This window comes from Neofelis nebulosa, chromosome 8 (assembly GCF_028018385.1).
Source record: "Neofelis nebulosa isolate mNeoNeb1 chromosome 8, mNeoNeb1.pri, whole genome shotgun sequence".
Taxonomy (NCBI): Eukaryota; Metazoa; Chordata; class Mammalia; order Carnivora; family Felidae; genus Neofelis; species Neofelis nebulosa.
The window spans coordinates 7807812-7830960 of NC_080789.1; the positions used below are offsets into that span (position 1 = coordinate 7807812).

Here is a 23149-nt window from a genome sequence, read left to right on the forward strand (position 1 = left end):
TATCTTTTTGTTGTCGAGAACTGACCTCTGTGCTCCTGCTCCGGAGCCGAAATAGAACACGAAGACAGTTTGGTGATAAAGAGCGACGATAATTGTATTACTTTGCCAGGCAGGAGAGGTTGCCACAGGCTGATGTCTTCAAAACTGTAGACCAGGGGCACCCGGCTGGCTCAGTCAGTGGTGGAACGGGCGACTCTTGATCTGGGGGTTGTGAGTTCAAGCCCCACAATGGGTATGGAAACTGCTTTAAAAAAAAGAAGAAAAAAGAAAAACTGTAGAGCCGCCTGGGGTGAAAGGCTGAAGGGTTTTATAGGAAAACACAGGATCTAGGCTGTTTTGATAAGAATCTGGTATGTGCTACCGGCCACGATCCTTCGTCATGTCTTCAAGATGGTCTCATGACCAGCCCTGGCAACAGCTGTCTGAATCTTGTTACTAAGTATACATTGAGGTCACCGAGATGTCTATATTGATAAGGGGCTCCTGGAACAAAGGATTCTACAGAACAACAAGTGAAGGTGGAGGAGGAGGCTTCAAAAATGAAGAAGAGAACAATTCCTCAGTTTCAAGTCAGCCTTTTGCTGAAGCATTAGTGTGTCCATCTTTACGTCTATGCATCTGTACTTTTTAAAAAGTTTTTATTTTTAAGTACTCTCTACACCCAACATGGGGCTTGAACTCACAACCCTGAGATCAAGAGTTGCATGCTCTACTGACTGAGCCAGCCAGGCGCCCCAACACTTGTACTTTTATAGCCGTTTCATTTTCATTTGTATCTCATCTTTGGGGAAACATCTATTCAAATCTGGTGCCCATTTTTTCATTGGGTTATGTATCTTTTTTTTTTTTTTTATTGTGGAGTATGAGAGGTTGTTTTTTTTTTTTAAGATGATACATCATGATGATTCCATTTTTTATTATTTTATTTTATTTTTTTTAACTTTTATTTATTTTTGAGACAGAGACAGAGCATGAACTGGGGAGGGGCAGAGAGAGAGGGAGGCACAGAATCTGAAACAGGCTCCAGGCTCCGAGCTGTCAGCACAGAGCCCGACGCGGGGCTCGAACTCACGGACCGTGAGATCATGACCTGAGCCGAAGTCGGACACCCAACCGACCGAGCCACCCAGGCGCCCCATGATGATTCCATTTTTTAAAGTTTATTTATTTTGAAAGAGAGAGAGAGAGAGAGAGAGAGCAGGGGAGGGGCAGAGAGAGAGAGAGGGGGAGGGAGAATCCCAAGTAGGTTCCACGCTGTCAGTGCAGAGCCCAAAGTGGGGCTTGAACTAATCAATTGTGAGATCATGACCTGAGCTGAAACCAAGAGAGTTGGACGCTTAACCAGCTGAGCCACTCAGGTGCCCCTTGGTATCAGAGTTTTTATATAGTCCAGATACACAGACCCTTATCAGATAGAATTTGCAAATACATTATCCCATTCCTTGGGGGTGTCTTTTCACTTTCCTGATACTATCCTTTGATGTACAAGAGTTTCAAATTATGTTCAAGTCCAATTTTTTTCCTGGTTGCTTGTGCTTTAATTTAGGTAATTATTGACTAATCCAAGGTTATGAAGACTTACACCTGTTTTCTTCTATGACTTTTGTAGGTTTGGCTGTTACATTTAGGTCTATGATGTATTTTGAGTTAATTTTTGTATTTGGCATGAGGTAGAGGTCCAACTTCTTTCTTTTACATTGTGGATATCCCATTGTCCCAGCACCATTTGTTGAAAAGACTATTCCTTCTGCATTGAGTTCTCCTGGCACTCTTGCCAAAACTCAACTGAAATATTTGGGTTTATGTCTGGACTCTGTTCCATTGATCTAAATGTCTGTCCTTATGCTACTACTGTTATCTTAACAACTTTGGATTTGTAGTTTATTTTGTATTACAATTTTTTACAGTGAAAAAATTTAAATTTGGCCAGTTGGACTCAGTTTAGATGATCCCAATTTTGTTGGCAATATCCAAAGCATCCCCTAGTCAGGAGCCATTCGAACATATGCCGTCTTCTCTCTGCCGGGCCTGATCAGGGTGTTGGCCTTGGCCACATCAGTGTCATAGAGCTTCTTCACAGCCTGTTTGATCTGGTGCTTGTTGGCCTAAACATCCACAATGAACACAAGTGTATTGTTGTCTTCTATTTTCTTCATATCTGACTCGGTAGTCAGGGGGAACTTGATGATGGCATAGTGCTCAAGCTGGTTTCTCCTAGGGGGCCTCTTTCCAGGATATTTGGGCTGCCCTAGGAGACGCAGTGTCTTGGGCCATAGGAATGTGGGTGACGTGCGGATCTTCTTTTTTTGTTTTAAAGTGTATTTTTTTTTAACGATCTCTACCCCCAATGTGGGGCTTGAACTTACAACCCCAAGATCAGGAGTTGCGTGCTCTTCCGATTGAGCCAGACAGGAGCCCCGGATCTTCTTCTTCTTCTTCTTTTTTTTTTTTTTTGGTGACTGTGGACGCCTCTCAGCACCACTTTCTTGGCATTCAAAGCCTGTGCTTTCAGTTCAGCTTTGGGAGGGGCAGGGGCTTCCTTCTTTGCCTTTAGCGCCATCTTCGTGAAGTGTAGATTTGTAGTTTAAATTTGAAATTTGGACGTATGAGTCCTCCAAATTTATACTTCTTTTTCAAGATTGTTTTGGCTATTTGGCTCCTTTGCATTTCCATATACAATTTAGGATCGGCATCTCAGTGTCTTCCAAGGAAAAAGAAAAAAGCCAGCAGATAATTTGGTACGGGTTGCATTGAATCTCTAGATGGGTTTGGAGCGTAACCTTTGCCCAGCATTAGTGAGGTCTTCCCGGTCTTCTGATCCATGAACAATGTTTTTTTGTTTTTTTGTTTTTTTCAGTTTTCAGTGTACAAGTCTTACACCTCTTTTGTTAACTTTATTCTTAAACATTTTATTACTTTGGATACTGGTCTATGCTCTTTAACCAGGGTGACCTCATCACGAACGTAGCATTCCAGGACACCATCCATCTGGTTGTACAAGAAGTCTGGGGAACTTATCTTTATGATTCCTTGTTCCCTGCACCCCCTCGGCTGCCCTCCCCCATCTCAGGTTTTAGTCTGTATGTTGCATTTGCTTGGAACGGGGCCCCTGTGTCGTACGTAGTTAATTTGATGCCATCATTAGGGCTTCTCCCTATTAAGGGGGATGAATGATTCGGAGAAGAGAGGCTTTGGAGCTCCACAGACCTTTGACTCTGGGAAGCCATTTACTGGCTGTGTGACCTTGAGCGACTTGTCACTTTTCCCTTGTCGGTTGGGGCTGTGTGTAAGCAAGGTAAATGGAAGCAGCTGGAACGCTACTCGCCCCCAGTGGGTCCACTTCCTAGACTGATGTGTTATTAACAGCCCAGAGACTTGGGTCTTTCAGCTCTTCCCAACTTTTCATGGTGAGAATATTCAAACACAGAAACATTGAAATCAGCTTCTTGTATTCCTGATTCTGGATTCATCCTTATCTACCCCGCTAACACTGACCCTGGCCTGGGGAAGGACAGCTTTCCCCCCTTCCCGCTTATTTCGGCCCCTACTCCCTCTTTACAACATTGTAGTGAAAATGATTGAACACTTCAACCCAGCTGTCCTTAGCTAGAGGCTAGTATTTACTGCTTGGAAATAGCTTAGAATTCTGAGTTATTTCCCTGTTGGGGGCTCCGATTAACCCTGGGCCCCTAGAACTAGGGAGAAAACGGGTGGGCGGGGGTCTTTCTGTAGCAGGTGTCCACCCTCTCCTGTAATCTGGTGTCAAGTGGACCTTGAAGCTGTTTTTCCAACAGGGTCGGGTTCTTCTCTCTCCTTACTCCTCCTCCACCTTTTCCATCTTCCCTCCAAGATTGGCTTTTAAATTTTCTTTTAGTATCGTATGTATTGTAAACTGTACACCGCCACGCCACATGGGCTCGGCCTTGGGACCGTGTGATTAAGTCGCATGCTCTACTGACTGAACCAGCCAGGCAGGCGCCCTTCCAAGATCCATTTTCAGTACTATCCTTTCCAGACTTTGCCATCAGCAGGTTTTGCCGACTCGCACCTGTTCCCTGCTTGTACCATCAACGCTTTCTACTTTTATCCCCCTTAAGCATCTTTTTTTCTTGCAGGGCTGCGTCCCTGTCCTTGTGTGCCATCCTGCCTGGCACAGAACGGAGGTGCTCCAGGTCTATCTGCTGGACCAGCGAGCCGAGGCAGGTAGGTGCGTGACGTTTTCTGGAGTGGTCTCTGGTTAATGCTCAGCGTGCGAGTTCATCTCACATCAAGATACTGGTTATTTTTGTTGAGACAATATAAAATAGAATAGGTGTTTGAATTAAGCTACTCGAAGATCTTTCTTTAGTCCTTAGTGGACTGTGGTAAAGCTCTACGACAAAAACAAGGACTGCCCGATGACGCCAAAGCAGCTAACAATATTCTGCTTTTTACATTTCTAATGGTTTAGTTGGAGACCTCTTCATTCTGTAAACACCTAGCGCAATACTGGACTCATGGTTGTAATCTCTTAGGTTTCCAGATTTTATTTCCACACATTTTCCTCTCTTACATCCTCACCCGGCGTCCCCTCTCATTGACTTACTGGTTAGCAGGTAGCAAAACCCAAGTGTAACAGAGGATAAGCACTTATGTCGCCCAAGGCATCAAGTGCTGTTTTCTCAAGGAGCTGCTTCTGACTTACGTATGATCCAGCTGAGGTGCTCACTCTTATCCCTGTAAGGTCCTATGTCAAGCTGTGAAAAGCTAATGAATATCAATTAAAATTGGTGAAATTGACATTTAGCTGGTATTTGGTTTTTCCCCTGAACTTTGGATAAATTTACCAAAATCTATTTGTGAATTCACTTTATGTAATAGTGTAGGAAGGCTGCAAACTAGTGCTTTTGTTTTTTCCTCTGAACCCCACGTACCAGACATCGAATCAGATCAATGTGTGCTAGGACAAAGATGTGATGGCAAGAAGTGAAACAAGGTCAGGTATCTGTCTCACACAGTTTATTTAACAATAGGTAATAAGAAATCAAATTTAACAGTCTATACAGTGATCCAAAGTTCATATTTATAAGTAATCAACTTTAATTGCATGATTTACAACAGTTGAGGGTTTTTGCTTTCTATTTTCAAGTTTTACAGAAAGTGTGTGTGTGTGTGTGTGTGTGTGTGTGTGTGTGTGTATGTGTGTATGGGGGTGGGGGCAGGGTAAGGAGGAAGAAAGCAAGCAAAGAAGAAACCCCAGGGATATTTTGCATGTTAAAATCATCCCGCTGGAATCGTTTCTTACCCTCTTTTTAATTTTTTCCTTTGTTAGATGTAAAAATAACGAAAAAAATTCTTTCAAGAAACAGAACCACAATATATAATACATCAATTTGGCAGCTGCCCCTGTATATTTTGAAAAAGTCATTTTTCTCTCTACATGTACAAATTATTTTAATACTTGAAGTTTTTACGCTCAGACTTACGGAATAGAAAATTTTCTGGAGCACAAAAGTTGACTTGAGGGGAGGAAAGGAGTTTTTTTTTTTCGTTTTTGTTTTTGTTTTTTTTTACATTTTTAAAAGAATGAACATCTTTGCACCCAGAGAAAAAAAATTGGTATTTTAATATATATTTATATATATTTATATATATATAGAATGTAATTTTAAAGTAACATTAACCCCTTTTGTCCTCTGGTTTTAGAAATGTTCTAACTCTTCCATAAAGTGAGGAAAATAGGGAAAAATGTCAACCATCTGCACCAGTAAATAATAACTATTAATATTACATATTTTCATTAATTTAAAAAAAATAATAAAACCTATTGGAGGTGCAAGGCAGGAGCATATGGTTGGCTTCACGGACCTCAGCCTCCTCCCAGTGCACACTTGAACCACACACACAAGGGGGGAAAAAAAGGCTGGTGGGAAACCAGCCATAACAAAAATATATTCTTTGTATCCTATCATCCCTCAGGTTCATCTCGCATGTTTGCTTTAAACCACAAACAGCTACTGCACAGTTCTTATGTGTTCCACGGAAAATTGTCTTTTAGGCTAAGAAAGATTCAAAAAAATTGCTTTCAGTACAAAAAGTCTTGTTAAGAGAAAATAATTTTTTTGCTCCCAAAATACTACAAGGTGTCTCTAGTGTATGTCTAGTGTACTCTGTGAGAGGTTTGAATTCAAGTCTGAGTTATCGGTGCTGAGTCCCAGGTCCGTGGCGCTTGCACCATGGAGGTTTGCCATGCCTGGATTGCTAGCGAGCTGAGAAAGCATTGAACTCTGGTCCGGGCTGGCAAAATGCCCTTGTTCCATGGGGTTGGCCTGGGCAGCTACCAGTCCAGGATGTGGAGAACTGGTCTGTGGGGACACGTGGTGTGGAGAAGGCTGAGGCTGCATCCTCGGGGAAGGGCTGGAGTGGGGGGGCTGGGACTGTGGCCGCGGAGAAGGGACAGGCTGGGGTGAACGCACTTGATTGGAGAGAGAAGAAGGGATCTGCTGGCCTTGGAGGTGTGGGGACTGAGCCTGGTTTGGGAGCATGTGCTGCTGGGGGCTCATGGGGTTGGGCTGGGCGGGGGACCCCATCTGTTGCTGGAGGAGTCGCTGCTGGTACGCCTGCAGACCGGCCCCTGCCTCGGCTCCCAGGGCCTGGGGGAGCTGGCCCATCGGTCCCATGTTCCCTTGTTGCATCTGCTGCATGTGATGCTGCATCCGCTGCTGCTGCTGCTGCTGCGGGGGCGGGTAGCCAACCCCCTGGGGTTGCTGGAACTGGCCGTGGTTGGCCATTCCAGGGCCGATTGCGGGCCCGGCTCCCTGCTGCTGCTGCTGCTGCTGCTGCATCATCTGCTGCCGCCTCAAGAGGTCTCGGAACTGGGAAGGCATGGCGTTGTGATTCATGGTCATCTGCTGAGCCTGGGGGCTCATCCCTCCCATGGGGGGCTGGAGCTGCTGCTGCGGTGGCTGCTGCTGCGGCAGGCCGGCCCTCTGGACGCCCGCCTGCATGGGGTTCATGTTCGGCATGGCCGGGTTAGAGTGGACGCCCTGCTGGCCCGGCACGGTAGGTGGCTGCAGCCCCGGCTGGCCCTGGGGCACGCCAGGCTGCCCGGGGAGGGGCTGTTGGTTAGAGTTGGCATACTTGGCGGCCCGCTGCTTGATGAACGCGGCCAACAGCTGGGGGTTGGCGTGAAGGATACTAAGCACCTGCTGCTGCTGTAGGGGAGAGCTGGGAGACCTGAGAGTCCGCAAAAGGTTCTGTAAGGCTTGTTGAGACACAGTGCCCGGTTTGAGAGGGCTCACGCCTACCTGGCCCAGTCCCGGTTGGGGAGCCATATTCAAGGGCTGACCGTGCTGGGCCACTGACATCATGGCCGGCCTTGGCATCCCGGGCTGCAGTTGCTGGGGTTGAGGCAAGCCTCCTTGGGCCCACGGCGGCTGTTGTGGCATGCCCGTGGGCCCCATCCCTGGCTCCAAATGCCCACTGGGACCTCTGGCCATGGGGGGTGGGTTCATACCCATGGGGGCCATCGGAGTCATCTGGGGCATCTGGTGCTGGATCGGCCTCTGAAAAATCTGCACGTGGGCCATCTGGCGCTGCGTCTCAGCCGCCCTCTGAATCTGCATTGCCATTTCCACTGCCGCAGGTGGGGGCCCCGGAAGGGGTGGCTGCGCAGTCTGAGGGGGGGTCGGAGGGGTCACCTGGCCCGCCGCCTTACCCTGGGAGACAGGGCCAGGAGCCTGAGTCCTAGGCAAGTAGGGTGGCATGCTGTTGGGAGGGGTAGGCTGGGGCTGAGAGGGGGGCTGGGGTTGGGGCGTCTGCGGGGTGGTGGGCTGCTGGCCGGTGGGCGTGGTGGGCGTGGCGGGAGTCGGGGAGGGCAGGCCTTGTTGCTGCCCCACCACGCCGGTCCGCTGCATGCTGGCCATCCTCCTGCGGAGCATCTGGGCCTGCTGCAGCCGGTGCTGCAGCTGCTGCTGCCGGAGCTTTTGCTTGATGTTGAGGCAGAAGGGCACCGGGCACTTGTTCTCCTGGCAGTGCTTGGCATGGTAGCAGCACAGGGCGATGAGCTGCTTGCAGATGGGGCAGCCTCCATTGGTTTTCCGCTTGCAGCCCTTGGTGTGCTGCACGACCCGCTTCATCTTCTGGCAGGACGGCAGCGAGCAGTTGGCGTTGCGGCACTGGCAGGCGTGCACCAGGGACTGGATGCAGCGCTGGATGCTCAGGCGGCGAGAGTCTCCTGGGCTCTGGGTGGCCGCGGCCTGCTGGCTGTTGCTCTCATCATCTAGGCCGAGACCTAGTTTCTCCATCTTGTGGTCATGGTTTTTAGTGTTATAGCAGGTGATACACAAATCGTAATCCTGGGGGAGAAACAGGCACAGTCAACTCTCCAAGATTTAAGTCATTCAGAAACATTGCATGTATTCTGCTGGGGTCCCAAAGGCCCCTCTGAGGAAGACCCTTCAGCTCTACCATGAAAATCTGAGAAGCAGGCCCGTCCCACTCTGCGCGACTTCTCACCCCTGGCACTGGGCGCAGACCTGTGTGACATCTGTAGGCACTACCTCTCAGGAACCCAGAACACCCCAGCACCCTCCGCTCCCCACCCCTGGGGCCTACCTCGCACACGGTGCAGTGCCAGCGCGTCTCCACGTGGTGCTTGCACTCGTTGCACGTGTAGACAAAGCGGTCCTGGCTCTGGGTGTGCAGCTCCACCAGCATACACATGGTGGACCACTGGGCTCTGCGCAGTGAAGAGAACTCCAGGTGCTTGTCCCTTGCGAGGGTAAGGAAGGCATCCCGCCCATCCATCAGATCGCAGGGGATGAGGGGGTCAGGGTCAACAATGGGAGGCAGGGAGTTGGCGGCAGGGCCGGCGATGAGACGGATCACAAAGAAGACCTGTGAAGCAGACCACCTCAGCCTGACTCTGGAACAAGAGCGCTGCGTGGCACCAGGCCAATGGCAGCAAACAGGTGAGTCGAGCTGAACGCCCGTGAGGCCGGGGCCGCTGGAAGAGCTTACAATCACACAAGGTCCCACGAGATAGCCCTTGCTTTCTCCTGCTCACAAGCCTCTCGTCTCTTCTCTGAGAACGACTACAATGGGCCTGAAATCGACAGCTTGTTACCTTCTCGTTAATAATCCCTTCAAAACAAGAAGGGTCTGGGGCAAGCACAGTGCACGGACAGTGCACATTTTGCCCCAAAGTGGTCTACTCTAAGACTGAATCCATGGTTGGACCTGAATCAAGAGGGAACAAGTCAGACAAATCCAAATTGAGGGACATCCTACGAAACACTTTTTGGCCTTGACTTACAACAAACGGCCATGTTATGAAACAAAAGAAAGCCAGGAACCGAGACGTGGCAGCTCAACCTGACACCCAATCCTTAACTGGAGCGGAAGGGCCAGACATTAGATGGTGGCACTGGGGGAAGTCTTCTGAGTGTGAAGCCACAGTGTGGTTAAGCAAAGGAGGTCTTCTTCCTTAGCTTGAATGGGATAAAGAAAAGACGTAGCAAAACACGAACAACTGGTGAATCTCAGCAAGGGCTATAGCAGGGGGTCCACTATGCAACTCTCCGCAAGTTCGAAATGTTAAAAAGTTGGTGGGGATGGGAAAGAAAAAACAAAACAAAACCTTCTTAGCTCTTGCTGCAGAAACAGCAAAATTTTTGTTCATTAAATTCTGAAAGGACACAATCACCATGAACTACTATAACCATTAGTGTAAAGGCTGCAACAGGAAGCTGATATTGTAGGTCTATTTTACATTAACTAGTCTCTAAATGTGAAACCTCATTACACTGAAAAATGTACCTTTAAGAGATCAGGACCTTGTGAGCGACTGTGGTACTGGACACTATATTCTACCAGTTTCCCAGAGACCAGCGAACTGGCAGTAACACTTGTAATATACTTGGGCAGCAGTGTTTGCATAAAACAAGAGCCTTAAGACACATTTCCAGAAAAAGAACATACAGCAAGAGAGCACACTTAGTAGAGACACATCTCAAACAGATGCCAAAAGTTAAAAGCATCAAAGAACCTTGACGTGTGCTAGACCTTGTAATATTGTGGCTCAAAGAAAAGCATTCAAAGCGAGGAAGAGCATTTTGAAAATGTGACGCACAGGAAAGCATTGAATCTAACAAGTGGGGAATGCCTGTAATAAATCACTCAAAACAGAGGCAAATAAAACCATCTGGTGACTCCCTTGGAAATCTTTACTATGGCCAACCTTCCAGTAATGATCATGATTACTTCCATTGTATGTTACCCTCCAGCTAAGACAACAAACCCAAGTTGACGACCTCAGACTCTAATTCCCACTATTTACATCTTCAGAGTAAATAAAATCATAGACTACATCCACAACTTAAGTCAAACGTATTACAATGTACTCTAAGGGTATTTCCCAACTATCCTGTTATGCTAGAATCTTGTGACACAAAATATTGCTTGAAATAGTAACTATTAATGGTTGAGAATATCAAATGAGGCACCCACTAGAACTCAGACGTCCTGATGGTTACAAACAGAGTTGGACAGGGGGGTGCCTGGGTGGCTCAGCTGGTTAAGTGTCCGACTTCAGCTCAGGTCATGATCTCATAGTTCCTGAGTTTGAGTCCTATGTCGGGCTCTCTGCTGTCATCACAGAGCCCACTTCAGATCCTCTGTCTCCACCCTCTCTTTGCCCCTCTCCCACTCATGCTCTCTCTCAAAAACAAACAAACGAACACAAAAACCCCAGACAGGCTATGCTTATATGCTTTTAATGTATGAGGCACGATCCAAAGCCATCAAGATTTCTAACACAGCTGCAAATCAAAGCATCCGTATCACTTCCTGTTCTTACCTCCTATTCTAGCTAGCCTCTTTTCTTCCTTCTTACTTCTCGGATGATTTCTTTCTTCTGAATTTCAAATGGTCTGTTGTGCTCGTGTTTAATGCCAACCATGGTAGGCAGTGTTTCAGAACCCCTGCCCTGCTTTTCCTCCCAAAATGGCCACACCTTACCTCTTTGTGTTTTTCCATTGTGGCATACAGCTTCTGCGAGAGGTCGTTGGACACATTGGGCATGCCTGGCTTCTTCTTGTTGCCCCTACTGAGGCTGCTCTTGTTTTTGCTGGTTTTCTTATTATTTTTCTTTTTAGCATTTTTGCTGTCTCCCTTTGTCACCTGCAGGTTAACAGAGGGGACAAGAAAATGTTAACATTTTTGTTAAGAAGTGATTTGAATAATACTAATGGTACGAGGATCCTCCTTTTGACACTAGAGATTCTAATCTTATGCCTTCTGCCAACTTTTACACGTACCCTATTTTTTAAGCTGTTACTTACAGTGAACTAAAGTTTACTAAAGTTTTTGTACTAATTTTCTCCCAGTGAAGAATCCCTACACTAAGATCCCTCAATAAGGCAATGGCAGTCTTAGCTTTTTGATAAGAGCCTCACAGTTTGGAGACCCCTGAGATCTATCCATCCTATTCCAGAATTGAGGACAGGGAACAAGGAAGGAGTAGCAGTGTGGGATACTGAAGAATACACTGGAAGCAGGGAGCCAAACACCTTGGTTTCATTTCCTTCCACTCACATTCTAGAATTTTATGAGTCTACTGTAAAAAATAAAACAACAGCTTGAAAAGACAACTCAAACTACAAGGCTATGAAGAGTTCAACAGGCTACTGAAAGGGTGACTTTAGTAGTTTGGACTCAATGAAGACCATTCTAGCTACGCTATGGAGAAATAACTGACCGGGAAAATCTCAGATGGTCCTCTGACAAAAGCCAGGTTGTGTATGGACAAGTGGCAAACTCTGGCCCAGGCCTGTTTTCATATGGCTAAGAATGGTATGTACATGTATAAAGTAGTGTTAAAAAAAAAAAAAAAAGCCCCAAATATTCATGATCAGGATCTTTACAAGAAGTACTTTGCCACCTCCTGCTCTATATAGGTGATTCTTCTATCAGTTTTTCAGGGTTTCCTTCCTTCTGTTTTCCATTACCAGAAATCCAAGGTTCCATTTTAAAAGGGGGGGGGGGGGGGAGGGCAACATCTGATGTTAAAAAGGTTTAAAACCATGGAAAGAGAACATTAGTAACTTATCTAAGCCAATTATTTCTTGACCAATTTAAGGAGCTCTTTCACACCTGAGAGCTTTAGACCTAGTCAAAACTTGAAGCCCACTCCTGATTACCCATGAGAATCAAGGCAGAAGCTGGAAAGAAAATGCAAAGCCCTTACATCTGTGCTTTCGTTGCTGGTGTTTTCTTCTCTCTTTCTCTCTTCCTCCTCCTGTTCCAGTTCTTTAATGCTCTCTTCCAGAACATTGGGCCAGAAATCACCCTCAAAGTAAGGCAACTCCTTTGCACTTGTTAATCGATCTTCAGTAGCTTGTTTAAAAATATCCTGTGAAAATACCCAGGTACAAATAGTTTTTTTTTAAAAAAAGCATTTACCATACAAAAACAGTCATAGCTAATGGACACAAGAAACATGAAAGATTAAAATGTCATCTGAGGGGCGCCTGGGTGGCGCAGTCGGTTAAGCGTCCGACTTCAGCCAGGTCGCGATCTCGCAGTCCGTGAGTTCGAGCCCCGCGTCAGGCTCTGGGCTGATGGCTCAGAGCCTGGAGCCTGTTTCCGCTTCTGTGCCTCCCTCTCTCTCTGCCCCTCCCCCGTTCATGCTCTGTCTCTCTCTGTCCCAAAAATAAATAAAAAACGTTGAAAAAAAAAATTAAAAAAAAAAAAAATGTCATCTGAAAGAAAGGTGGCAGAGATTTTATACCTAAGCCCCATGGCCCGAGGAGACATTCAGTCATAAACAATGAAAAATCATGGTCTGCAGTCAGTATTTCTGGTTTTGTCTTTCCTCTTTGCCTGTGAGGACAGGGAGATTACCTGCCTTTATACAAAGTAGGAAATTATCCTGCTAGGACCAATGGCAGAGGCAGAGGCATCATCAATCACACTGTGGCCTTTACTACTCCTGATAACACAAGACACTGTAATGTGAGGAATGCCTGCCTTATACCCATCCCCCACCTCCTGAGAAATGTGTTCAAAACAACCTAAACTACAAATACTGGAAACTGCATGGCTACAGACCCGGTCTCTATGCTGCTCGGGAAACAACCAGTTGGTGCTCTTCTCCCCAGGAGTTAACAACAGATAAGAAACTTATCTGTTCAAGTTCTTATCGTGAGATGCTCTCTAATCGTGAATGGCTAAAATACATTTTTCGTCACATCTTTAAAAGAGATTTGTTGATCTAAGTCTCTTTTAAAACGGTTTTTCTTGCTTTGAAGAAGGGAGAACAAACAGAAGATTTTTGTTAAGATAGTCAAATGACAGAATACAGAGCAGCAGGATTAGTAAATTTCCAGTTCTGTCATCGCCCCTCACTCCTCCTGACCTTGTAGTCATGGACGATTCGCTCAGACACGGCCTTGTCAAGCATCTTTTTATACCACTCCTGCAGTCGCTTGGGCTTCGGTATCTTCTGGTCAGGAGGATGGCAATGGAAGATATAGTCATCTCCCTCGCTCGGGGGACATGCCCAAATATGCCCTGTTGTATATCTATCAACACAAATAGACGGAATATTCAAGAGAAAAATTTATCATCCATTCCAGAAAGAATGCTACAAGATGGAGTCAGTACAGAAACCAATGATTTTTGTTTTTTTACAAGATAATACAAAAGTGTACAATTTAGCATCAGATCAAAATTCTTAGGCCAGAACCAGGCATAACCCTGGATCTAAAAATCCCAAAAAAAGACCCCAAAAAAGCTGCATTTGAAGACCCAAAAACTACAATGCAAAGGAATATGGGTCCATTCCAACAAGAGAGCTAAACGAGATGCAAAATGTTAAGAGTAATAACTTGCAAGGTGAAGTGGTGAATATTCTTAAGCACACACGTATACTTGAAGGTAAGGAACCAGTCTGATATATGTATCTCCTGACCTTAGTCTGTTTTTGGTTCTGAAACCCAGGTTTCAGAGATCAACTGCCGTTTTAAGATTCTGGCCTTAAGTAACAATCAACCTTCAAATCAAACTGTACCCAACAGCTTAAATGAACTAAATAAAACCAATCTGGGACAAGTACAACTAGGGTCAAAATATCCCTTACTGTCAGACTGGCAGCACTGAGAAAAGGGGCCAAAAAGTCACATATCTGTACGTTTTAACTTAGGTCTTACCACAACAACACAGTGATTAGTTTAAAACCTAGTTAGTTTAAGCTAATTGCTTTTAAAAAATAGCATTTATCAGGGTGCCTGGGTGGTTGAGTTGGTTAAGTGTCTGACTTTGACTGAGATCAGGATCTTGCGGATTTTGAGTTCTACCCTGCATCAGGCTTTGTGCTGTAAGTGCGAAGCCTGCATCGGATCCTCTGTCTCCCTCTCTTTTTGCCCCTTCGCTGTTCATGCACTCTCAAAAATAAATGATCAAAAAAAAAAAAAAAAAAAGTAAAAATAGTATTGATCAATATTCTTACCCTAATTTCTTGACGTATTCTAAATATCCAATTAGAATTTCATGATACACTGCGGTCCTCAAGCATTTAGGACGGAAGAAATGAACACTGTCGAGGTATGATATGTAAACTCTCCTATACGAAGTGGGGAGAAAGAAACCAAGTCAAGAAACCAACTCCTTATGTGACTTGCGACATTATATTTTCTCTCTTCTGGTTTTTTTTTTTTTTTTACCTCATTTGTAATGCACATCACGTAGTCACAGATAAATGACTAGACTGTGAACACTTCAGGGGAGTTTCATGAGCCTATGGCTCTATTCTAATCTCAGTACCCAGTAGAGCCTGAAGCAGAGTATATGAATCAGTATTTATGGATCCAAATGTATTCTGGCAGTGTTCTTATTCTGGCCTTTATACTATTTTGGAAACAAGAAATTCAAAACCATATCCTAACTTTTTTTGTGTGACATTCTTTCATATACCTCTCAGGCAAGGTACTTGTTAACACAATCTAGATTTAAGCCCACTGCTTCCCACTTCTGATTTGAGGCTGTTGTTCATATCCCCTTCCTGATATACTAAGGCCACAGAAGAGTGTTACTGAGCAGTGAGAATCCACATTTCCATTTCCAAACCAAGTACATCAGTTTCTTGCCCATGATGCTTTTTGCCTATTAAACTTCAAACTCCCATTTAAATTGGAAGGCAGATGTTTAATTCCTACCTCTGGTTGGGCGGAGGGCAGTCAGAGCCATACTCTTGAACGTGCATGCCAAAGAAACATAAGTCAACACCGTCTATCTCTTCAAAGGCAAAGAGGGCTTTGGTTCGGTATGGAAAGGATTCTGCCATCTCTCCACTATCTACAAACCTACACAATTCAGATTAGAGGGAAAAACCACAACACCTCATTCAGATCAGAATCATCAGCAGTAACTGTATAAGCATTTGCAGAACCACAGAAGAAAAGGGAAAATTACTAGATACCTTGCTTTCATGCCTGGTTTGACTTCCACGGTTTTGTCAGAAGCATGAACTACCCGAACAGTGACCTCTCCTGACTCAGGGTGATTTTGTCGCCTAAGAAAGTCATTCACACGATTCTCCAGAAAGGTGCCAAGCCTGGTAGATGGCAACCCTAGGAATGTAGAAGTGAAAAGTTCAGTTGTAACCACAGTGCAAATTTATTTCTATCAAGTCTTAGACTTCAATATCAAATATCATTTCTGTTTTGGTATAAATAGGATAAACTTTTATTAAAAGCTAGCAATGTGGGGGTTCCCGGGTGGCCTGGTCGGTTAAGTGTCGGACTTTGGCTCAGGTCATGATCTCATGGTTCATGACTTCGAGCCCTGTGTCAGGCTCAGTGCTGACAGCTCAGAGCCTGGAGCCTGCTTCAGATTCTGTGTCTCCCCTGCTCTCTCAAAAAAAAAAAACATTAAAAAAATTAAAACAAAAAACAATGTGGTCAATACTTGAAAACAATTTTTTAAAAAAAATATGGACTATTCCACAAATTTGTGTACCAACCTTGCACAGGAGCAATGCAAATCTTTATATCATTCTAATTTTAGTATAGATTTTAAGTATAGGTGAGGCAGGCATGGTAGCCAATACTTAAAAAAAAAATTTTTTTTTTTTTAATTTTTTTTTTTTTTCAACCTTTTTTATTTATCTTTGGGACAGAGAGAGACATAGCATGAACGGGGGAGGGGCAGAGAGAGAGGGAGACACAGAATCGGAAACAGGCTCCAGGCTCCGAGCCATCAGCCCAGAGCCTGACGCGGGGCTCGAACTCACGGACCGCGAGATCGTGACCTGGCTGAAGTCGGACGCTTAACCGACTGCGCCACCCAGGCGCCCCCCAAAAATTTTTTTTTTTAAATGTTTATTTTTGAGAGACAGAGCGAGTGAGTGAGAGCGCGCACATGAGTGGGGGAAGAGTAGAGAGAGAGGGAGACACAGAATGCGAAACAGGCTCCAGGTTCTGAGCTGTCAGCACAGAGCCCGACACGGGGCTGGAACTCACAAACTGCGAGATCATGACCTGAGCCGAAGCCGGACGCTCAACGGACTGAGCCACCCAGGTGCCCTGGTAGCCAATACTTTTTAAATGTTCTCCCCTAACCTTTTAGTTGAAAAAATTTCCAATCTCAGATGTTAAAACAAAGAACAGCCATATGCACTTTCCCTTGACTGTAGTAATATTTAAAAGTAACAATGGCTGGGTATTAGGAAAAACCGTGCAGGAGTAAAAGCAACCTGTAGGTCAGCAAAAAATTGCAAAGGCATCTACAAAATTAAATCAAATACTATCGCGAGATAATACCAACTGTATGATACAATCTTTGACTACCACTCCCCCAAATCCCCAATCAAGATTATAAAAGAAGCCCCAACTAATGGTATGGATAAAACTGAGGTAATGACTCATGGGATGGCAACTCTGGACAAATATTTCCACATGTGGCCCCTGTTAAGAAATGCTCCAAATATGAAGAAATGTAGGAAAAAGAAAAACATGTATCCAGCGCACCTGGGTAGCTCAGTCAGTTAACATCCGAATCTTGATTTTGGCTCAGGTCACGATCTCACGTTTTGTGGGATTGAGCCCTGCGTCAGATTCTCTCTCCCCCTTTCTGTCTGCCCCCCTACCCCCAGAGGTCTCCCTCCCTCCAAGAAACATTAACAGACAAACAAGAAAACCACATATCCTCCACATGTACAATTTTTTCCCTTAAGTCTAATGCATTTCTCTAATGTTTATTTAAACATTTAAATAACGTTTATTGGGGGCTGGGTGGGTTAGTCGGTTAAGCAGCCGACTTCAGCTCAGGTATGATCTCTTGGTCCGTGAGTTCGAGCCCCGCATCGGGCTCTGTGCTGACAGCTCAGAGCCTGGAGCCTGTTTCAGATTCTGAGTCTCCCTCCTCTGACCCTCCCCTGTTCATGCTCTGTCTCTCCCTGTCTCAAAAATAAATAAAACGTTAAAAAAATTTTTTTAAGTAATGTTTATTATTATCATGTGCACTATCAGCACAGAGTCTGATGCAGGGCTTGAATTCACAAACCATGAGATCATGACCTGATCCGAAGTCAGAAGCTTAACCGACTGAGCCATCCAGGAGCCCCAGGTCTAATGAATTTTACACCACAAAGTACATTTACTATTTACCTTTAGGTAGATTATAGAAAAAATTTTGGGTTTTGGTTCTGACTTTGCTTAATTAAATATTTTAAATAAGGTTGAAGGAAGAAAATTCATTTTGGATGGTTTATTCTTTCCTTCCTTCCTATGTATCTATGTTCTATCTATCTAAGTTCGTTCTTTCTCGTTCTTTCTTTCTTTCTTTCTTTCTTTCTTTCTTTCTTTCTTTCTTTCTTTCTTTCTTTCTCTCTCTCTCTCTCTCTCTCTCTCTCTCTCTCTCTCTCTCTCTCTCTCTCTCTCTCTCTTTCTTTCTCTCTCTCTCTCTCTCCCTACCTACCTACCTACCTACCTACCTACCTACCTATCTTTAAGTTATCTCTATACCCAACAAGGGGCTTGAACTCATGACCAGAGATCAAGAGTCACATGCTCTTCCAACTGAACCAGCCAGGTGCCCCTTGGATGGTTATTTTTTATTTATTTATTTATTTTTTTTAATTTATTTTTGGGACAGAGAGAGACAGAGCATGAACAGGGGAGGTGCAGAGAGAGGGAGACACAGAATCGGAAACAGGCTCCAGGCTCCGAGCCATCAGCCCAGAGCCTGACGCGGGGCTCAAACTCACGGACCGCGAGATTGTGACCTGGCTGAAGTCGGACGCTTAACCGACTGCGCCACCCAGGCGCCCCTGGATGGTTATTTTTAACTATGCTTCAGTGAAGTATTGCCAAGATTTACTTGTAAGAATGAAACTTACTTTTAGCAGAAAATTTATTCTCTTTCCTGGTTCGTGCAGATTTCTTTAAACAGCCATCGCAGACAAATCTAAAACATAAACCAGAACTTTGCTTACACAGCTTAGAGAAACACTTAAAGTAACATATGCCACAAAATTTACCATATATATGTACCAAGTTAAATCCAAAAGACAACCTGAGAAAAATATTTCTAAATATTTAACGAGTTAATTAATATACAAAGAGCATTATGAAGAAATCACTAAAAGAAAAAAAAAAGTATAAAAAACCATAATTGAAAAACATGCAAAAAACCATGAGGAAATGTTAAGCATATAAACATATAAGCATATAAACTGGTTGACATGTGACAAGATGATGGATTACAGATGAAAACAAGAATTTGTTTGGCCAATCACATTGGCAAAAATCCAAATGCCTACTGGCAGGAATGTAAATAAGTACACTTTGAGAGGAGTACCAGTAGATTTATTTATATGTATCTATATATCTCTATCTACGTATCTATGCAGGGCTTGAACTCATAACCCTGAGATCAAGAGTCAGACATTTAACAGACTGAGCCACCCAGGAGCCCCAGTACCAACAGATTTAGAAGGTACACTCTTTGTCCGAATTATTTAAGGACGTGTGCATAAGTAGAATTTCTTACAAAAACTTGAGAACATACAAGCGCTCATTAACCAGGTGACTGACCTTAAATTGCAAGAATCACTGCAAGTCTCTCAACTATTCCTACCTAGTCTGTAATTAAGGAGAACAGGCAAAAGGCATATCTAAAGACAAGCCATGTACACATCAAATGACTGTGATTTTCCCTGTGTGTTATTTTTGAGAAATGTGTAGATTAGCTGCCTCTTTTCTGTGACCTCCAAACCAGCATCAACAAAGCATAGAGCAGTGCAGACATCCCATCTTTAAGTTTTTATTATTCATTTAAGTAATCTCTATCCCCAATATAGGGCTCGAACTTGTGACCCTGAGATCAAGAGTCACATGCTCTTCTGACAGAGCCAGCCAGGCACCCCTAGATCCCATCTGAATGAGTCACTTCATGCACAGACACTCCCACCCTTGGAACAGAGCTGGGATCAACTCCCATTCCTGGAGAGTAAAAGGAGACCCAGAGTAGCAGACAAGTGTCAGAATGGACAAAAATCCACTCATTGCTGACGAAGTCTTTGATAATATGAAGCTTGAGTAAATACATGGAGAATATTCAGAAACAGAACATGGGGCTCAAGAATAGCTTGTTTATTAAAGTCTGTACCTAGTCATTTTTATGAAACTCTGTCTTCACTGGACAATAGCCATGAAACTTACTGTCCAACCCCCAAAACATCAAATCCTAACCAGCATCACCATTTAGCGTATCATTTACAGCATGACATTTTCTCAGAGGTAACAACAGAGCTGCCCCATCGACACCCTCCAGATCTTCTAATTTTTCTACTGTTGCCAGTATAAGTAGCGTTCAAAACCTGGCAACTTTAATTGCTTCTAACACACCCCTTTGCTAGTTTTCAGGTGCTAGAGATTTCTTATCTCTACTGATTTTTCAAAAACATTTATTTTTGATATAGATTCTTTACAAGAGAACTTTAAAAACCAACAGAGTAAAATATCTGTATTTGGATTAAAGCAATGCATGCAAATTAAAAGACCTATATTTTTGGATTCTAGCTTACTAAATGTTTTAAAAGTGAATTTTAATTATCTCTTCCCATTCCCACTGCAAAACCAAAAACTTGCTAAAATGCACAATGAAAAGTAACTCTAGAAAAAATACTGCCATCTCACCCAGATGGCCAAATGATTTCATGATGAAGCACACAGATCTGATGCATCTTTCTTCCACACTCTGTACATTCAACAAACCTGAAAATGAAAAGCCAAAAAGTCAAGATGAAATCCAAACTTTCACCAAATCAAAATTTCCCAACATTTCCCTTGATTTCTGAACAATTCAAAAGATAGCCAAACATCACATTCAAAGAAATGAATTAATAGCTATTTTTTTAAAAAGGTTTTCAGTTTTTAAAAGCTCTTTAATATTAACAGGCAGAACAAAATTCAAAAGCAATTAAGTTAAGCTACCGAATGGGAACATTTTTTTAATTGTTTAGATTTTATTTTTAAGTAATCTCTACACCTAACATGGGGCTCAAACTCACAACCCTGGGATCAAGAGTTGCACGCTCTACCGACTGAGCCAGCCCAGTGCCCTTGAATGTGACCATTTTAAATGGACTGTGGGCAGACAGTAATAAGTGAAAGTTCACTGCTGCTTTTTTAAACTTCCAAAGAAGTCCGACACCATCCTACCCATTTTAGGCGTGCCCAGAGTACTGGCACAGTTCAGTGCTCTGAACGGCCTGGCTACAAAGTAGGGGAGCATGAAGACGTTTGAAAATGCACCAGGAAACAGGGACAGAACACAGGACACTGAGCAGAGGTGTGTTGTGGCTTCACATGGGCCCATAAAACACCATACTATCAGTTGGATTTAGTGAAATCTCAACGAATATGGACTATAAAGCAAAGTTCCACCTTTCTACCATCTATGCTGCACGTATGTTATGTACAGGTATCCTCAGGATATAGAACCATCTCACTGCCTCTGCAAACCAAGAGAACGAAGGAAGAAGGAACACCAAAGTGTACTGATTATTCAAGGGAAATTACTTACAGTTCAGGATCCAGTGTGTCATTTTTTCTCTTGGAAAATTGTTCTTTATTTATTGTACTAAGGAGAAAAGAGGGACACAATGAGCAAAAGTGATATGGAGAGAGGAGCAGTCTGACCATTATTCTAACCAAAGGAACAAATCTTGTAAACGAATTATACTTCTAAGAAAATACTGAGGATATCATTAAACAGGTACGTTCTTGGCTCCCACAAAACGTACAATAACATAAAGGAATGCCTTTGTTTTTAGAAAGGAATTTATAGTAAATCTATTTCCCCTTATAGGAAATGGAGAACCCAGGAACTCAACAACTGGAAACATGAGTCTGTTCTTTTCTTTCTGGAGAATTTTAATATATATTAAATATTATAACTTACTTATATATATGTAATTTTATATTTATGTGTATGCATAGATGTACTCATTTATTTTGAGAACAAGCGAGGAGGGGAGGGGCAGAAAGAGAGGGGGAGAGGGGGAGAGAGAGAGAGAGAGATGGAGGGAGGGAAGGAGGGAGGGAGAAGGAGAGGGAGAAGGAGGAGAGGGAGAGGGAGAGGGGGAGGGGGAGGGGGACAGAGAGAGAGAGAGAAAATCCTAAGCAGGCTCCGCACCATCAGCGCAGCCTGACACAGGGCTTGAACTCATGAACTGGGATATCATGACCTGAGCCGAAATCAAGAGTTGGATGCTTAACTGACTGAGCCACCCAGGCACCCCTCTTCTTTTCCTTTTTAAATCTTGTCTACTACTCTTAACATCAGGTGTTTATACCTTTTTTTTTTTTCTTTTTTAAAGATTTTATTTTTAAGTAATCTCTACAGCCAATGTGGGCTTGAATTCACAACACTGAGATCAAGAGTCACATAACTCCACTGACTGAGCCAGCCAGGTGCCCCTAGTATTTGTATCATTTAATAGTTGAATGTTCCTAGACTGAGCTATGAAAGATGGTGTATATGGAAGAAGCTAAACCACTAAAATTAATACTCTAGTCAAACAACTTTTTATATAAATAAAAAAAGCCTCAATATTAAGAATACCTATTTCAGGTTATTTACAGTTACCCAGAAAGGGTAATTTTAAAGGGTAAAAATTCTTCATTTTATAGTATTTAAGACTTTCACATGGCCTCCTATCCTGAAATCTAGCATACCACACAACTCCTAGCCTCACAAATACAGACGCTAACAGTCTTATTCCTTCTCCACCTAGAATAAACTTCAGGAGGCCCAACTGTGACTACTGCGACTCCCCTTCACAAAAATGAGGACATCTCCACCTTCAAACCGTTTCCTACTGGTTATGGTTCTAGACATTATTCTCTAAATGACCGAAGGCACTGCAACTCAAAGTGTGTTCTAAAGACCAGCAGCGCAGAAAGACCCAGAAGCTTGTCAACAATGCAGCCTCTCAGGCCCACTACAGACCTGCAGAATCGGATGGGGGTTTCTATAGTCTTCAGTGTAAGAGATGCACCGTCCTAAGGTTTAGGACATGTGGGAAGTCACTCAACTGTACCAACGGTAAGGCTGCCTTCCTTTCCACATCAGGGAAACCTAGTTAAGAGCTGTCAGCCTAATTCAATTCACCCAAGGGCAGAAAATTTCCTTAAGGCTAGACTCTACCACATCATATTTCAATAGTAACTGAAGGAAAAGTGCAACGTTAAGACTTAATTTGGAAAAGCGAACCAGTTTTTCCTCAGAAGCCCTATATTAACTAGTAATATAACAATTCCTTACTTTTTGGAATGTTCTGAACCGCTTCTGCTTATTATAGGTTAAACCAGGAAAGAAGGAACCCAAGAATATTAAAAGCACAGTAACTACATCTTAGCGATCAGAAGAACTATTAACTAATTTAGCCTACGTCTGAAATTTGTCCTGGCATTTAGCAAGAGCTTGTGAGACTGCAAACACCCAACCAGTCTCTCTCTTCTAGGTCACTCTAATAAATGGCTACGTGATGAAGGCTGTAAGGTAGTTATTTGTTCAATTCCCCTCAAACTTAAAACCGTTAATAATAAAGTTCTCTTGCACTACAGCCTTCCAGTTTTTAGGCGAAAAGCTCATTGTTTCCTTA

The 23149-nt window shown here is 43.7% G+C and overlaps 1 protein-coding gene, 1 long non-coding RNA gene and 2 pseudogenes across 2 annotated transcripts in view; 1 reads left to right on the forward strand and 3 right to left on the reverse strand.

Moving 5' to 3' along the window:
* Positions 1–1195: 1195 nt before the first annotated feature.
* LOC131518804 (large ribosomal subunit protein uL23-like) lies at positions 1196–4863 on the reverse strand (annotated as a pseudogene).
* Positions 4101–23037, forward strand: LOC131518805 (uncharacterized). Its single transcript, XR_009265286.1, has 3 exons — positions 4101–4203; positions 22280–22590; positions 22847–23037. It is a non-coding gene; the product is annotated as an uncharacterized LOC131518805 (long non-coding RNA).
* The window catches only part of EP300 (E1A binding protein p300), an 85267-nt gene continuing 67101 nt past the window's right edge, over positions 4984–23149 (reverse strand). The window contains exons 21-31 of the mRNA XM_058741206.1: positions 21067–21123; positions 20178–20255; positions 18377–18444; positions 15458–15608; positions 15195–15341; positions 14489–14602; positions 13397–13562; positions 12227–12391; positions 10999–11160; positions 8596–8877; positions 4984–8336 (exon numbers count right to left, since the gene is read on the reverse strand). Coding sequence (XP_058597189.1) covers positions 6129–8336; positions 8596–8877; positions 10999–11160; positions 12227–12391; positions 13397–13562; positions 14489–14602; positions 15195–15341; positions 15458–15608; positions 18377–18444; positions 20178–20255; positions 21067–21123 — 3598 coding nt within the window. The 3' untranslated portion in view covers positions 4984–6128. The remainder of the gene's footprint in view (positions 8337–8595; positions 8878–10998; positions 11161–12226; positions 12392–13396; positions 13563–14488; positions 14603–15194; positions 15342–15457; positions 15609–18376; positions 18445–20177; positions 20256–21066; positions 21124–23149) is intronic.
* On the reverse strand, positions 15965–16064 carry LOC131484175 (U6 spliceosomal RNA; annotated as a pseudogene).